This window comes from Harpia harpyja, chromosome 4 (assembly GCF_026419915.1).
Source record: "Harpia harpyja isolate bHarHar1 chromosome 4, bHarHar1 primary haplotype, whole genome shotgun sequence".
Classification (NCBI taxonomy): Eukaryota; Metazoa; Chordata; class Aves; order Accipitriformes; family Accipitridae; genus Harpia; species Harpia harpyja.
In genome coordinates, this window is record NC_068943.1 from 56,771,065 (window position 1) to 56,787,849 (window position 16,785).

Consider the following 16,785-nt stretch of genomic DNA (forward strand, 5'->3'; position numbering starts at 1 on the left):
AGGCCCAGGAGCAAATAACCGACATCGTTTACTACCCCACGTTACTTAAACCGAACCGCCTGTCGAGCGGCTTTATGACCCGTTTCCCCTTTTATCTCGCTGCCCTTATGGTGTGAGCACACGCCGGCAGCAGCGACAGGGATTAGCAGCTCAACTAACATGGCGGCAGCAGAGCAACCCCTGCGGTGGACGGCGCTGCGCAGGCGCCCCTCGGCATCGAGGCGCCGGCGCTCGGCACATCGATTGCTGCGGGAGCAGCTCCGCCGCTTGCGCCGCGTCCCCGCGCACGCGGGATGGGACGGGCCGGCCGCCATCTTGACGGGAGGAGGTGAGGCGGGCGGCCGCCTGGGGCTCGGGCTTAGGAAGGCGGGCGGGAGGGAGGAGGGGTGGCTGGCCGCCTCCCGGGAGCATCTGTCCCGCCGCCCTAGCGACCCGCCCGCGCGGGGAGGGGAGGGTAGGAGCGGGGCGTGCGTGCGGCCCGCGGGAAGGCGGGCGGCCCCCCGGGCCCCGTCCCGGGTCTCGCGGCGGGGGGGAGCGGCGCTGCCGGGGGCTGGGGTGCTGCCGGCGCTGGCAGCTCTCCTCGGGGGCTCGGAGGGCGCCTCGGCCGCCGCTAAGGGCTCCCGCGTGTGCTCTGCCCGCAGGCAGGTCTGCAGCCGCCCCCGAGGATGGACATCAGGCCGAACCACACCATCTACATCAACAACATCAACGACAAGATTAAGAAAGAAGGTATCGGGGTGTGTGACTCCCCTCTAGAAGGCGGACTTCGTCACATGGGGCCGGCTTCCATCCCCGGCCGTGCACTCGTCGCTGCTCCAGCGGCTGGCGTTTTGGCAGTGCCGTGGCTTCGGGGTTTCCCGGGGCTCTGAAGTGCCGTACGGCCGGTGATCGCGCTCCGAGCTCTCGGCAAACGGCTGCTTGTAATGGAGCAGCAGCCAAAGTCAACGAACGTAGCACATCGTTTAAGTCTTTTTGTAAACCAGGGCCCGTATTTCTAAGGAAGCTTCTGATTGCCTTTCTACTGTAGTTCTGAAACTAGTTGTATAGGTTAGGTTTGCTCGTCGCTGAGGAGCTGTAACAGTAGGAGTAATCGGAATATCCGATGGATGCCAGCAGGCGTGTTGGCATACGTTTCAGTGGTCAGCAGTCCCCTTTCACTGAAATGTGGGAACATCTGTGTGCTCCTCATTTGTTTTAGCACCATGCAAAAGCAGTGAGCATGGCATGAGGTAGCCTGCTTTGCATCGTCATGTTAGAGACAATGCCTTGTAGTTACTGCAGCCCTCTCTCGAGAGAGACGACTTCGTGTTGAGGAATGTTAGCTCCTCGCAGTGTGCTAAAAAAGAAAAATCTCTTGCCCTTATCTGGCTGCATATTCAATGTCTGCATAGAACCATCCACTTAATACCCATGCTTAGCTGGTAACCTAAAGTCATCGTGGTAATTTATTTGTTATTGTTTGTGAACCGAGTGGCTGGATGAGACTAGCACTACTTAAATGTTTCTTCACGGTGCTTCAGAGAGAGATCTGAGAGTGGAAACAGCTTTGCTGAGAAATTACTTATTAACTTGTCAGGATGGTTCTACTGAATAAATTTAACTTGGGCCTTTGTTTGTAGCATGTTAAGTGTCCTATAAACTAGTAAGTCTCCATTATGAAACTGTGTCATTATAACTTTTAAATGTAGGATTTCAAATTACCTGTAAAGCTTACAAGTGTGATTTTTTTTTTTTAATACAGGTTTTGAAGTTATTTTTAAGGAAGGTGTTTTGATAAGAAAACTTTTTAAAAAAAAATATAATGCTATGGTTGGTCAAGAGCAGCTGGAGAAAGTGACAGTGGGCTGGTATTATCAAGTCTCAACAGTAATAAACAAGAGGCAGCTCTCTTCTGTTGCTGAAATATTTCAAATGTAAGATTTGTGAGTTAGAATAATCACGCAATACAGAGGATTTATTTAGCTTGATTGGATAAGAGTAAGGTTTAATTTGGCATGTAGTCAGGTGATCTTAAATAATGAAAATAAATCCATTGCAGTTGTAAGGTACAGTGTGTTCATACGAAAACATATTCGGATGCAAAATATGAAAATATATTTCATGTGCGTGAGAGAATGGATTAAACAGTTACAAACAAAAATTCCAAATTTAATTAGCCTTTAAGTAGTTATTATTTTGCTGTGTTCTTGTTTTAAGCCATACCTCTTCATTCTTATGTGTTACAGTATTGATTTCTCATCAGGCTTTGATGGCTGTCATACGTCACACTTGAATGTGTGAGAATGTGTGTGTATATATGTATATGAAAAAATCTATATACATACCCTTGTGTAATCTTTGCTTTCTTAGAATGGTAGAATGGATGGTGGCACAGCTTTTTCACTAACTGAATACTTGAGGTGTGAAACCAAGCATTATACACCAGCTTACAAAAACTGGGCAAATAAACACGTACTCATGCAACAGTTTTGACTAAACTCACGTAACATATCACTGTGTGAGCTAAAGCTGGCAAAAAATATTGTTCCTGAAGGACAGCGAACTCTGTAGAAGTGGACATTTGCATGCAACCTGTTAAAATCTATTTTTTCATATTGTCAACAGAACTGAAGAGGTCCCTGTATGCGTTATTCTCACAGTTCGGTCATGTGGTCGACATTGTAGCGTTAAAGACTATGAAGATGAGAGGACAGGCTTTTGTTATATTTAAAGAACTTGGATCGTCTACTAATGCTTTGAGACAACTACAAGGCTTTCCATTTTATGGGAAGCCAATGGTAAGTTATTTTGTTAGCTTTTTAAAGAAAAAAATTTGCCATAGTGCGATACAGTGTTTTGGTACTTGTGCCTTGTGAATTAACTATCATGTGTACTTGTAATTGTACTGTTACTCAGTCACGTCATGTCCTGATGAATATATGTATTTATGCAAGCTAGAGGGGTGCCAGAGAGACTGTAGTTAAAACACATACAGAGGTTGAACTTAGCTTTTAGGTTTCCTAAGTGATGGCTTTATGTTTTTCTGTGCTGCATTAAAGGTTTTAAGATCTTAGATACTTCCATTTTACTCATCATGTCTTCTGTTGAACTGTTCTAATTAATTCTGTAATGTTATTGAATATTTGTAATAAATAGCTAGAATATCATGCTGATTTTTTGAGGTAATAGTGAGCAGCATGAAGAGCTCTGCAGTTTTACTTTACAGAAATCAATAGATGTGACCAGAGATCTATTTTTTTAAATCGATGGCTAGTTCTGCTTGGCATGCATCAGATCACTGAACCAAATAACTGAATTTCAGTATAACTTCAGTGAAGCAAGTACATGGCTGGTTGATAGAACGTGATTTAATAATGTACCTGATAAGGTGCAGAATAGCACAACAATTGATACATTGTTGTGGCCTGCTTGGATAATTAGGTATCTCTTAATTCTGCAACTATTTGTGAGACATAACGATACATGCAAATGGCCCACTTAAGTGATGGATGGATATATTAATACTGGCTTTCAGCTCATGGCTTTGATCATTAAGGAGAGCACAGACGGTTCTTGTGTTGCTGAGCCATGAGCTTATTAACACTTTCAGATTCTGTAATGAAATCCTTAGCAAGGAATTGTGCAAGCTCAGTTCTGTCGTTTACCCTTGAAGAGTTTTGTGCTCAGTAAAACTCAGTAGGAAATAAAAAGATTAAGACTTCATAAGCTTTTGGGCATACTTCCCTCTTTGAATATTGCCTGCAGCATGTATACTCTATCTAAGCACTAAATAAAAGCATTAAAAAAAATTCTTCAACTGCTGTGTAATTTTGTATTGAGGTAGTCTCTGATAGTAAAAGGGATAGGATTGTGTGCATATATAATGTTGCACACCTGTATACTCATAGCTGAATCTGCTTACCCCCCAACTAATGCATGGGGCAGCCTTTGTGAGAAAACCAGCACTGTTGTGCTGCTGACACAATTTATGCAATCCAGGTTGGATTAAGGCAGGTAGTTTTCTGCAGAGATCTAAGAAATCACTAAAATTTAACTCCCCTTAAAATGGGGTTAAAAAACCCTCAGGTTTTTTAGTAGAAGCTAGTGCCTATTTTGTCAAACGTCCTTATATTGCTTTGTACATCTGTTACCTTGACAGATGTTAAAAAAAAGCTGTTAGATGAATAGAGTTCCAATTCCAATGAGTTAAAATGATTAATTTCCATCTTAGGATTTTTTGAGTTCTGTAGTTATGTTCAGAATTAATTATGAGGATTAGATACTCTGTAAGCATTCCTACAGTTTATAACAAAGTTTTTAATATAAGAAGTTCCTGCAGAAAAATGTGTAAATGCACAGTAGAACAGTTAATGAAAGTGGTGCAAAATGTTCATTATTATTAACTGCAAAATGTACTGGGTTTTTTTTTCTTTTTAAAAAGCGTATTCAGTACGCAAAAACAGACTCTGATATCATCTCTAAAATGCGTGGTACTTTTGCTGATAAGGAAAAAAGGAAGGAAAAGAAGAAGGCCAAATCTCTGGAGCAGTCAGCAAATGCAGCAAATAAAAAGGTTATCCAGGTAAGCTGCTTCTCTGTTTAAAAAAGAAAAAAAAAACACACACAAAAGCTATTTTAAATTATTTTTTTTAGGACTAAGTATTGTCTTTTGGTACTTCTCAATTCCCTAAATTGTGGTCTATTGATATCTAGTGCTCTTGAGTACTCATTAAAAGTTGAAGGAGAAGGGGCTGATTATATAGTCCTTGCTGGGGTTTTTGTGGGTTTTTTTGTTTGGTTTTTTTTTTTCCCCTCTTTTCCTATTACCAGGTGAAAATAAAGATGTAGGGCAAAGGTACAATAAACCAAAGTAGAAACTAACCCCTTTTTTAAAAATGAAAAAAGAAGGGGTGTGTGCTTATCTTTAATGCCAGCTTCAAGTGTTCAGCCAGCTTTTCCCTTCAGTGTTTTAATGCCCTATTTGCTCTATAAGCACTGAAGAAAGGTAAATGGAAACAAGATAATTAATTTACAGCTAGATGAAAAGGACTTGGCTTGGAATATATGTCCACTAAGGGTTGGCCTGGCCTAAACTAACAACACTTAGTAATTTATGTGCTGAAGTGTAGCAGAAAACGTCAAGGCACAGAGTTTGAATATTGTATTGTTTAACTACACTTCCTGCTAAGGCACAAACTGGTATCAAGGAGAGATAAGAGTGTCCATAGAAAGCATTTCCAGGTAGAATATTCAGATTTCTCAGCATTTATTAAAAAAATCAATCGTTACATACAAATATCTTAAGAAGAAATAATTGCTACTAGCTGTAATGGTAGTAACTTTAGTTATCTTTGCTAAACTGGAGTCCTCAGTGGAAACACCTATTTTTCTCCTAATAGGTATGTCCTTTCTAGGCCTTCATTTTCAGAACTACTTCCTTCCTGTCTACTAAACCAAATTTTATCATGTGGAGAAATAGTGATTTGCTGTATCTGCTGACTTGGCCATTAGTCAGATAAGATACTACTGATGTTTTTTATTTGATTGCCTCGTTTTAAGAGTTCAGCAAAATTCACGTGCTGTATGTTTCCCTTCAGGAAGTATCTCATAAGCAACAAATGTTCCTTGGATTGTAGCTTAGGAAAACCTTAACATACTTCTTGAGTTGTACAGAAACGTGGTGATGTGTGTGTATATATTTCTAACAGAACACCTTTGTAAAACTATTTTGTGCTTATTTGCTAGGGAGCAACACAAAATTCAGCCAGTGCCCCAGGGACAGCAGCACAGAATCAGCAGGTAATGCTTTTTTTTTGTGACTAAAAGCACTAATGTTTAAAATTGTTCTCTATGAATAATAGTTTCTTGCACATGGAAACTTGAGGCTATATTTTACAGCTTCCTTTTTGTTCTGTGAGGCACTTGTCTAACAGCTGAATCACAGTAGACAAACAAAAGAAATCTCACTTTTACAATATCTGGTTGACATGAAATGAAAATCTGCAGTTTCTCATTATTTCACAGGAAACTGCACTATTAACAACTTCTACTTGATTCTTAAATTTGGACTGTGCTTAGTATCAGTTGATGGATTCTTCTTTTTTTTTTTTTTTCATTGTTAATAAATTCCCTTTAACATGTTTTGTTCTAGTAGTAGAAAAGGAGAAGGAAGACTGCACAGAGTGCCAGCGTATCTGCCAAAAAGCTTCCTTTCAGGAGTTTGGGGGTCCTCTGCTCACTTTTTTCTTTTTTTCTCATGTGTCTTATTTTCCAAAGGATTGTGTGGAGATGTAGCAACAGCTCCCTGCGCTTCACTGATCTTGTCTGCTCACTGACCTTCTGAATGATTCCTGTGTGTTAGAAGTGGAGGTACTAAAGAGCCAGGATTTGCAGGAGGGCAAATACTGTAGAAGAATATCTTTGCCTGCCCTGCATCTTTCTTGAGTACTATCATTGAGAATTGCATACATAATCCACAGGGGAAAATATCTTGCCCCCAGACTGGGCTTTCTTTAGGGTATCATTTGTAACAAGGCACAATATGTGTATGTCAGTTTGCATTGAAGCACAACATTGAATATTGAGGCATTTGTTTGAACTTCAGAAGTTTATTTTCTAATGGCACTGCCTGGCATATTTCCGTCAGCTGAAGGAAATTGTTCTGCTGAGGCATTATTTGGCACCGTTATTGGGACGTTTGAAGTTGTGGTGTCCAGCTTCTTTTTATTTTTGTAATCTCCTTGATGACTTAGGGAGATTCCAGCCTTTCAGCCCAGTGTCAGCAAACTGACTACTCAGCCTTGTGTCTGGTGAGTCGCTACAAATTCATATTAGCAGGCAAATCTGTTAAAGACTCTAAAGCTTTAAATCTAATGGGGTTTCTAATTACCAAATCTGAATAGAGTACTGTAGTAAAACCATGTGGGTTTTGTGGGTTTCAGCTGCCCAAAGATACTCAGTATTTCGGTACTACTGCAGATGAACAGGGTATTTATCTTGGTCTCCGGCTGTTGTTCGGGAAGGATGCGAGTCTTTCATAGGTTCTTCCACTGCCATAAAGGTGTCTTGGACAGCATCACAGCCAGTGCTTAGGCACCTGGGTCCCGCCCCTGGCAGTGCTGACAGTACTGCAGTATCACCTGTTGAGTTGTTGAATTTAAATATGACATCTAAGAATATGTTACTGTGATTTTTGTGGAAATAAGAGTCTCTCCAAATACATCCTTGTAAAAGAGCCACAGGGCTCTTGTCTGCTTATTGCATGAAGGTATACTGAAGTCCAGCTAGCAGCGTTAACAAGCAAAACTAAGGATATGTGAGTCTTGGTTCAAATAATCGTGCAGACAGATGCAGAGGAACGGATAGCTGTGTATAATCTTCTGAGCTTTGATCTTCTGTTGTTGCAGGTGCCTGATAACCCGCCAAACTATATCCTTTTCCTTAATAACTTGCCTGAGGAAACAAATGAGATGATGCTGTCCATGTTGTTCAATCAGTAAGTTTTGACTAGAAAGGACTTCTCCTTTGAATTCTTCTGTTACCTGTATGCTTTTTCTCGGTTGGCAAGCTGACTTTTTAGAAACAAGAGTTTCTTCTGAAAGTATTCCAGTTCTTTGTCTTACTGCCAAGATTACAGATGTCAGTTCTGATGACTTGGTCCAGAAAGCAAATCCTATTTTTTCGTAGCTGGTTTTGATTGTGTGAGTTATCTACTATCAATCTGCACTGGATTTAAGCTGGAGACTTTAATGTTAAAGACTACGACAGCAGGAGCAGTTTTAAAGCTAGCTTTAGTTGCTTCCGTATGTGCACAAGACTGATTAAATTGCTTCCACGTAATGATCCTTGATTGAGGCATGGTTCTAAGGACTGGACATGTAAAACCCTTCAATTTAAACCTTTCATTAGTAGTAACTTATACTAGTAGGTGCTTATGATAAGGTCTTAACGGCTACTGAAGAGAGATATATTATCAAGCTAGGAAATGTTATCTGATTCTTTGACCTTATTTTAAAGGTTTCCTGGATTCAAAGAAGTACGCTTAGTGCCTGGGCGCCATGACATTGCATTTGTGGAGTTCGAAAATGAGAATCAAGCAGGAGCTGCTCGAGATGCTCTGCAAGGTTTCAAGATTACTCCATCTCATGCCATGAAAATCACTTACGCGAAGAAATAACCGGATGATCCTGTAAAGGACTTCTGTGGATAGTTGGGGTTTTTTTTAATACAATGATACTTTGGTCAGCTATCATGCTTGCTGTTCTCTGCAGAAAACTACAGACTTGTGTAAAACTGCCACAATGGCCAGGACAGACTTAGGGTTTCTACAGATCTACTGGATAGTAAATTTTTGTGTTGAAATAGTAATTTTTATAAAATAAATTCAGTTTATGCTGTTCTCTAGCCATGTTTTTCTTTGAATCTGTCTTATTACTGATCTGTTAGGCTTGCAGGTCTAATTCAGTATACTGGTTTAACTACTCTTAAGGTGACACTCATTTCTCAGAAGTGAGTGCTGGAAAAATAGCTGTCTTTCCAGAGCAAAAAGCATGAGCAGGAATGCTAAATGTCAGCATATTCAGAATAAATGCAACACTCAATCTTCAGCCTCATTATCAAGGGGACAGCTGCTTTTCATCAAGAATAATTTTGTCACTTAAGAAGAACAACTTACCATTAGTAGGGTTTTTTTCCAGGTGTGGGTAGAAATTGATTACAGTTTGACAGCACTGTTGTTCAACTTGGTTTTGTCTTTATAGTGATGGCTGGTAGTAGAAGCAGGTCCACAGAAGAAAGATAAAAGTTTATCTGTTGTCTTCTCTTCTGTTCTTTCCAGCCCTATTACCAGTGATTTTAATAAATGGTTTAGGAAGAGCTTTCTGGCTTCTTCTAAAGACATTGCAGATGAGCCTGATGGTCTGTTTTTCAGCAGATTTTTACAAAATTGGGGGGAGGGGGGGGGGTTGGGGGGGGGGGTTTCCATTTCTCAAAAACCTTTACATGTCTTGTGTGACATGAAATACACTGAATGCAGTGAAGGAATTAGATGTAGCATTCTGAGTTGTAACTGTTATAAATATTTGGGTGCAAAAATCACTTCAAATGCTGAAGTGTTTTGTTCAGGTGATGGAAGATCTAGAAAGATATTTTGGGTTAGGAGAATAATTAAATTTACTTAAAATGTGACTATATTTTTGGTGAATCTTGCAGTAGCTGTTGCATGGTGTTGGCTAGGAGGATTGCAATCAGACCTTTGAAAATTAATGTTTGAGAGGAAGCGCTCATGCAGTGCTTGTCATGCTGCACTATTCCTCACTTGAACACTGTGAGGCCGCTACCTTTTCAGACAAAGAAGTAATGGGATAGAGTTAGCGTGATTTCCTTTTAGTCATAGTTCAGGCAAGTATTACAGTAGCTGATGTTTAGGCAAGAAACTACAAGGAAGAATGTTTTGCATTGCAGCTACATTGCAAGTGTTGAAGTTTTTTTCTGTTTCCAAAGTAATTTGGTCAATGGGGGTGGGAGGAAGGGAGCTGGAGGCCATAGGCTTTCCTCTATGACTGTGGCTCAGTGCAGTTCGTTCCTGTGTTGGGTGGGCTCGGCTGTAGCTGCAGAGCATTCATTTCCCCCAGTTTGTGTTCTGAAACAATTGAGATCTGACTTAAAACTGTTCTTTGGACAAAGTGCTGCACCTTCAGGCAAGCATGATTGCTTTTTATAAAATCTTGGTGTGCTTTGTAGTTCTGGCACATCCACTCAATTTCTGAGCAAGTGCTATGTTATCTGTAAGCATAAAACTAGCTACATTCTTTTGCACAAGACCTGAAAAATCTTTCATGTTCTGCTCCCAGAGTACATTGCAAGATCATGCCCCTTCCACAGTCATCTCAATTACTGTCTTATCTCTGTATTTTTTCATTCTCTTTAGTGGGGGGGGGGGGGGTGTGTGATTTCACAAGTATTCTAATACTTGCAAGTGAAAATTGTTGCAATATGCCTGTAAGGGAGCAAAAGTGAGTATGTTATTCGGTCACAAACCTTATGTTTTCCTTCTGCAATCATAATTTTATAGGTGTTAATTATGCTGTCCTTGCATCCCACTAGTCTGTGTATGTGAGACTACCATTGCATACCACTGCTCTTCACCTTTGTTCACTTAGAAGGGTTTGTGTGGAGCTGTCTGCAAAGGAGGTTAGACACTACATATGGGAGACTGGAGGAAGGAGTAATGGGCTGGAAGATTAGAGGAGAATGTGGTGAAGTCAGCTGTAATAGGAAGGTGATGCTAAAAATTGGAAGATGATCCTTCTTTAAAAGAGACTGGGGGATTTTTGGTGACAGTTGACAGCTTCTTCTGTTCTGCTTGTGGACTGAAAGCTGGTACAGCCAGCAGTTTTTGAGGCCTCCTCATGAATCAGGAAGCACTGGTTCTCTGGAGTGCCATTTGAGGAGTTTCCAAACTTGTGCTTGGTCACTTTTAAGGATTGATCCAGACCAGCCTTCTGTAGCCTGACAGCTGGGATGTGAATTGCTTACAGTGTAGTAACTCCAGTGGTGATTCCTTTTGTGTGTGTGTGTGTGCATCTATTTTAATTAAAATATTCCCTACAAGTCTTGCCTCATTTATGCTAGGACAAGATTTTGGGAAGTTAGATGAATTCTAGATGTCCTCTCCAAGGCATAAAGAGGGCCTTTTAAGTCAGGCTGTGGCAGTGTATGTTGTTCAGCATCTTGCATCTGCGAACTCTGAACTGATTTCAGCTATGTAAGTAAAAGTGAAATGGTTGCTGTCCTGGCGTAACCTGTGTGTTTTGCTTTTGATTGCGTCTCCCTGTGGAAGGGATCTTGCCTATACAAGTATGCAGTGCTTGAACCTTTTAGACTTCACGTTTAAATTGCTCACTTGCAATTTTTACTGGGCTTCAACTCCCTAATGGTTTGTTTACATTTGTGTCCATGTGTTAGGGTCCTAGTAGGTCCTTTTTGTAGACCCTAACAGGGGAATCTCTGCCACTGAGGACTTAAGGTCCAGTGAAGATGATGCTTGTCAGTGAGCATTTGTGAAAATGAAGAACTTGAGGATTTGGAAGGATGTAATTTCCTTTGCTGCTTACCAGGATCTGACTTAATTTTTGTCCTTAAACTTTGCTTGAGGTAAGATTAAGACTATGGACAACTACAGGAAGATTTATAATGTTTAAATAATACAGTTTCTGATTGAAATGTTAATGCAGAATGGCTTGGGGAAGGGATTTGGTTTTGTGAGTGGACCCTGAGGTCTTCCTCCCGCTTGCAGCTCCTCTAGTGGGGTGGAATGTCGCTCTGACCCCTTCCCATTGGCCCGGCATGTTTGTCCAGGTGTCTGCCTCTTCCACAAAAGACAGGGATGACTGGACCTGGGCTGCATTCAGCGCTGTAGCAAAGAAAAATGACACAACGTGTTAATTTGGTTGTTTTACTTTTGTGTCTTGGATTAATGTGTCCTGTTGTAACTGGAATTTTTATGGACAAGCTTGCCAGCAAGAAGCTGTGTGCTGATGATGACTGTGTCTGTAAGTAACTTTGCTTTAATTTGGGGGACAAAATAGTCTCAAAAATGATTGCAGACTTTGGATGCGGTAGTGTGAGGGAAAACTACTCTGCTTATTTAGCTCTGTTATATTTGCATTGGCTTGTCAACTTTAAAAGCAGAGTGGGTTTATATGGAATGTCACATGCAGTTTTACTGCAAAAGGGGTTTTGTAAAGGACAGTTTTCACTCAAGTGGAAGCTAAATAAAAGTAGAGAGAAGGATTGTAAATTCCACTATGATGAAATGGCACGTTCTTAAGCTGTTACTTTGCTTACTGGAGAGTAGAAAAACTGGCAGAACAAATCTTTGAAGACTTTTATTAATTTCAGGATAACCTACTTCTATCTGTAGAAGTAGTTTCACATGTGTACATACAAGGACACATGTATTTATATTTCTCTCTTGAAAAGTATATAAGTATTTAAATTCATCCACCTCATTTTTATTTTTTTTTTCTAGACACCATTTCCCTTGCCAGAGCAGAAGAGGATTATAATGCTCCAGACTGCAGATTCATTAATATTAAAAAAGGGCAGTTGATTTATGTTTACTCAAAACTGGTGAAAGAAAAAGACTCTGGAGAATTCTGGGCTGGAAGTGTAAGAAGATATTCTTGTGTATATGAGCAAACCAGAAGTAGACTAACATGCATTTCTGTCAAGAAATGGATGCTAATGCTGAGCTATTGTGGATTTTAAAGCAGCAACTTAGTTCTCAAAGTGAATGTTTAAACTTAAACTGATAGAGGAGTCTTGAGGTTTTTAATTTTTTTTTAATGAAATATCTTCAATAATTATATGGTAATTATGAACTGAACCTTAACGGAAGGGCTCAACAGTTCTTTTCTGTGGCTGTTTGCTGAAACTATGGAGGAGAAAGCTCTTATCACAGTTGGTCATAAAACTCCTAAATTTAAGGGAAGTGGAGATAAGTATTAGCTGCATTTATTAAAAAAATCCAGATAAACTATAGGTGGTATTAATTTTCTCCAAAAAAAGTATGCCTGTATCAGAACAGGTTAATGGTTCGTTTCATGTGCCAGCTAATTGGAAACTAGGAAATCTAAAGTCAGAGTAAGAAACGCTATTAGTAACTGCTTTTGACTAAATTACGAACTAGCTCAAACCAGATGAGGACTGTTTTAAGGTACCTAATTATAAATCTCCTTGCTTGAAGGTTTATGGAGAACAGTATGAAGACCATATGGGGACAGTTGGTTATTTCCCTAGTAGTTTAGTCTCAGAACAACATGTTTATCAAGAAGCAAATAAGACTGTTCCTACAACGGTAAGGAATTTGCAAAAGCCCAGCTGGCTACATAATTATACTTGGCTGTGTAATGCTAATTTGCTGTAAAAACAAATCATAATTGTGGCAGTTGATTGTAGCATATCACAGATGCTTAGGGATCCAATCTTTGGGCCTTTATAACAGGCAAATAGGCTCAATAAAATCCCTAACATAAGCTCTGATATTGCAGACATTACAAATGGTGCATTAAGGACTTGATCCTGTTAGAGTTCCTATTGATTTGAATGGTATTCCTTCAAGGCCACATAAGTTTTACCCAAAGCTTTCTTTTTTAGAGTCTGGATATTGTGGTGCGTACTTCAGTAATGTGTACAAGTGTGCTTTCTATTAATTGCATATATAGATGGACACTGTCATACAGAACTTCTCATTTACAGAAAGCACGCTTGCTTTCTCATAACAAAGTTATTGGTACATCAAAAAGCTGAATTAAAAAGCTTTTGGAAAAATGTTAGTGTTCTGTGAGTAGGCTGTATTTCTGAAAGGGTGATTGTCCCTGATTATGTACAGTAGTGTCTCATACACCAGACAATTAGTAATTTTACTAAAGATCTGAAACACTTCACAGAGGAAGTCCTTGAGGAGGAGAGTCCTTTCTCAGAGGGAGCTGTGGTTTGCCTTACAACTAACACTTACTGGTAGCTTATTTCTTTGCTTAAAAACAAATTGAGTGGTAGGTTTACAGTAATTACCTTCATCAATATTGAATATTTAGCTACATGCTGTTTTGAAGCATATGGCAAAATACAATTAGTGTGTCAATCTTGAAATTGTATCTGGAGTCTTTAATCCTAGGTCCAGATTATTAGATGGGTTTCATTAACACAGTAAATAAGTGAAAGGAAGAATTTTGTTTCATGTTAATAGTTGTTAGGATTTGCGTTATAATGTGTCAGACAAGCTTTATTTGAGGAAATGTGAATCTCAGGTAAGTGATTGCTTTTCTTGACACTACATTAGGTTATTCTGAATTTGGCCCCGAAGCATTGCAGCAGTTAATTAGTCACAGAACATGACAGAAAGACTAAAGTACGTTTCTAAGTGCTTTTCTCAACAATATGACAGCGAGTCCGCTGCACAGCAAGCTGAACTGGAAGCAGACGTAGGTTAAAGTGATGTTTTAGCCTGCAGGCTGACTCGGAGTCCAGAATGGGCTGTTGTCAGGCTGCAATGCAGAACTTTAACTGGAAAGTAATTTTCTTTTGCAAAACTAGTGACACAGACTTTCACTGTCATTTCACCCTTACTTCACATTCTTGCTATGCAGGAGCTTTGCAATGAAAATGAAGGGCAATACAGATACGTTCTTTTCCTTGTTCTACTGCTCTCACCTGTACGTTGCAAATGTGACCTTAAGGATCTCACTCTTTCTAAGTTCATGTTTAAAACAGGCTACAGCACATCTTGACCAATCAGCGTATGGGCATGCTGCTTGCTTCAGAAATATCCCTTAAAGGTGCTGTTTTATACAGAGTGAGTGCTGCACACTGACAGACGCCTCTAATGCCACCGGCCTTCCATCTGCAAGTCAGAAGCTGGTCTCTTGCTCACAGCTCTGTAACCTTCCCCCAAGCTGCTGGCAAATTTTTGCCTTGCTTCCCTGGCCTTGCACCTGCAAAGCCCCAAATTGGTGTTACAATGGGCAACATCCTTGGGAAGGGGTTGCCATTTATATGAGGGGACCTGATGATGCCCGAAGCTTAGTGATTAATCAGCATGCAGCACCTGCCCCTGATCAAAGCACTGGGTGGCACACACAAATGGCATTGCATGGAGGAACAACTGATAGGGAACTTGATGGGGAAAAGTATTAAGACGGGGGGGCACCTGCTGCACTGGAGAGAAGCCTGAAAGAGGAAATCAGCCTGGGGGTCTATGTGTCTCTGACCCTGCTTCCCCTCCCCCAAAAGAGTAACTTTTACTGTTGGAGTCCATGTATGCCATCAGCTACAGACCCTGCTAATAAATGTTTCTGCCTGTGAACTTCTCCCAGCACCCTCTTGCGCAGCTCTGGGTAATCCATGCCTGTTCGTTGCTGTCTGAGCAATAAATCTTAGGAGATCCCCCCCCCCCCCCCCCCCCCCGGTGCTGCTACCTTTGAACCATTGAGTTACACTGAATACAATAGAGACAACACAATAGGCTGTGTGTGCTGCAAAGCAGTGTTGGATTGCCTGCCTTCCCTTGATCACTTAAAATTGGCCATTTGCTGGCTAAGATGAGAGTACTTTCATTACCAGTAAGCATCTGCTCTGAAACAACTCCCTGTCTTCTGCTTTCAGTGGACAGCTATATGTGATACACTGGTCTGATGTAAATGTTGTAGAGTTTGAGCACCACAGTGTGATAATTCCCTGCAGCAGAATCGAGATCTGCATAACCATATAAGATGATAGCAGGAAGTTAGATGAAAGCAATATGCTGTGGAAGTCTATCCCATGCTGGAAGTTTTCAAGCAAAATACTGGCATTTATTTTCTAGTCATGTTTCTCCATAGCAAGTGTATCACATAGCCTCGGTCTGTTTAAGGCATCCTTTTCATGTGTGATTAGGAACTGTGTAAGGATAAAGGCTTACATATGACTCATAAATCCAGGTATGGATGTGGGAATACAAAACAAAAAAGGGAGATAAAGGAATCATTTGAAATGAAGAGAGAAAGTGGTATTGCCTGATTCACTTTAAAAATTTATGGCAGGAACAAATCATCCCAGCTATGCAAAAGGAATTAAAAGAGAAAATTTTTGTTTTCCAGAATACTTTTATTATGGTGTACTTTGAGTATATTATAGCGTATTCTGTGTTTGCATCTACTCACGTACCTTTGGGGGTTAATGAAGGAATGTTAATCCTTCACTAATCTCAAAACATCTTTCAACTCTCTTTTTCAGGACATTGATTTCTTCTGTGAATAGTGCTGAAAGCAGTCAGGTTATCTCTTGACTGCTACCAGGGAAAGCTGACAGGAGGAAACCTGGACACCCTCCCTGAACATACAGCCTTTCCTGTAGTAGATGTTTGTGAAACAAGTAACCTTTTTTCAAAACAAGAAAGTTTTCATTTAAAGGGAGTGATTTGGAATGGGCAAAGAGTCCCACACAGGATTTGTTCTTTAGAAATTTTTTACCTGTGTATACTTTGTTACTTGTTAATAAAGCTAATAGCCTTTGAATTGCTGTAAGTCTATGTGGTATAAATATGCTATGTATGGGATTAGATGTGCAATCTTGATCTGCATTTTCCTGCCCTAACCTTACACCATGTATTAGATGTTAAAAATACCTTCCTTGGGTAAGCTATCTGTGACTTGCTGGAATATGTAACTTTTGTTGCAAGGGCTATCCAACAACTGAGAAACCACCAGTAACTAAATATGGCCTTTAGCAGTGTGTCAAAAAGAGTATCTCACCTGTCATGGGTGCTGGTATGGGGTCTGTTCAAGCCAAAACTGTGGCTCAGAGCCATGGGCTGAAACAGGAGCATGGGGTAAGGCTGGGGATGGTGCCTGCCCAGGGCTTCCCCTGGCTTGGAGGCAGCACTGTGCCCAGTTGCTCCCCTGGGTGCTGGTACAGAAGACATTTAGCCTCTGCTAAATGTTCGAAGTATGAGAATTGGAGGAGGTATCCTGCTGATCCTTCTCTGACTCTTAACGGCCAGACTGCCAGCGCCAGAATGCCTGCTATGTCGTGGAGAGCCTCACGATGGAATCGGGTGAAGAATTAGCAGATTTAATTTTTTACGAACAAGCACATTTCTGAAGCCACAGAATAGAGACGGGTACTCTGCCTCAGGAACTAAAGCCTAAATGCGACCCCGAGTGCCCTCTTGTGGCAGCCCAACACCGGGTAAAGCTCTGTCTGCCCTCGGAGCTCCCGGTGCCTCAGGGCGGAGAACCTTCCAGAAGGGCGGGATCGAGCGCCCGC

General features: G+C 40.8%; 2 protein-coding genes across 4 annotated transcripts; both read left to right on the forward strand.

The window, feature by feature from the left end:
• Positions 1 to 231: 231 nt before the first annotated feature.
• Positions 232 to 8,382, forward strand: SNRPB2 (small nuclear ribonucleoprotein polypeptide B2). Of its 3 annotated transcripts, XM_052784136.1 has the most exons (7): positions 232 to 328; positions 642 to 729; positions 2,605 to 2,777; positions 4,421 to 4,561; positions 5,725 to 5,778; positions 7,386 to 7,474; positions 7,996 to 8,382. In XM_052784136.1, the coding sequence occupies exons 2-7, from the start codon at positions 666 to 668 to the stop codon at positions 8,153 to 8,155; spliced, it is 681 nt and encodes a 226-aa protein (XP_052640096.1). In that variant the 5' UTR covers positions 232 to 328; positions 642 to 665; the 3' UTR covers positions 8,156 to 8,382. The 3 variants fall into 3 exon arrangements, with proteins under 3 accessions (XP_052640096.1, XP_052640095.1, XP_052640097.1); XM_052784135.1 differs by lacking the exon at positions 232 to 328 and having other exon boundaries at positions 535 to 729; XM_052784137.1 differs by lacking the exons at positions 232 to 328; positions 642 to 729 and adding an exon at positions 1,763 to 1,913.
• Positions 8,383 to 11,190: 2,808 nt separating this feature from the next.
• On the forward strand, positions 11,191 to 16,286 carry OTOR (otoraplin). The gene is made up of 4 exons (XM_052784139.1): positions 11,191 to 11,531; positions 12,011 to 12,150; positions 12,728 to 12,838; positions 15,754 to 16,286. The coding sequence occupies exons 1-4, from the start codon at positions 11,408 to 11,410 to the stop codon at positions 15,775 to 15,777; spliced, it is 399 nt and encodes a 132-aa protein (XP_052640099.1). The 5' UTR covers positions 11,191 to 11,407; the 3' UTR covers positions 15,778 to 16,286.
• Positions 16,287 to 16,785: the final 499 nt, after the last annotated feature.

Bases quoted from the DNA above. Each gene is read 5' to 3' on its own strand.
- SNRPB2 (XM_052784136.1), top strand. From the start codon at position 666: ATGGACATCAGGCCGAACCACACCATCTACATCAACAACATCAACGAC. The intron at 4,562-5,724 runs GTAAGCTGCTTC...CTTATTTGCTAG, and splicing joins CAAATAAAAAGGTTATCCAG to GGAGCAACACAAAATTCAGC. The intron at 5,779-7,385 runs GTAATGCTTTTT...CTGTTGTTGCAG, and splicing joins CAGCAGCACAGAATCAGCAG to GTGCCTGATAACCCGCCAAA.
- OTOR (XM_052784139.1), top strand. From the start codon at position 11,408: ATGACACAACGTGTTAATTTGGTTGTTTTACTTTTGTGTCTTGGATTA. The intron at 11,532-12,010 runs GTAAGTAACTTT...TTTTTTTTCTAG, and splicing joins TGCTGATGATGACTGTGTCT to ACACCATTTCCCTTGCCAGA. The intron at 12,839-15,753 runs GTAAGGAATTTG...TCTCTTTTTCAG, and splicing joins ATAAGACTGTTCCTACAACG to GACATTGATTTCTTCTGTGA.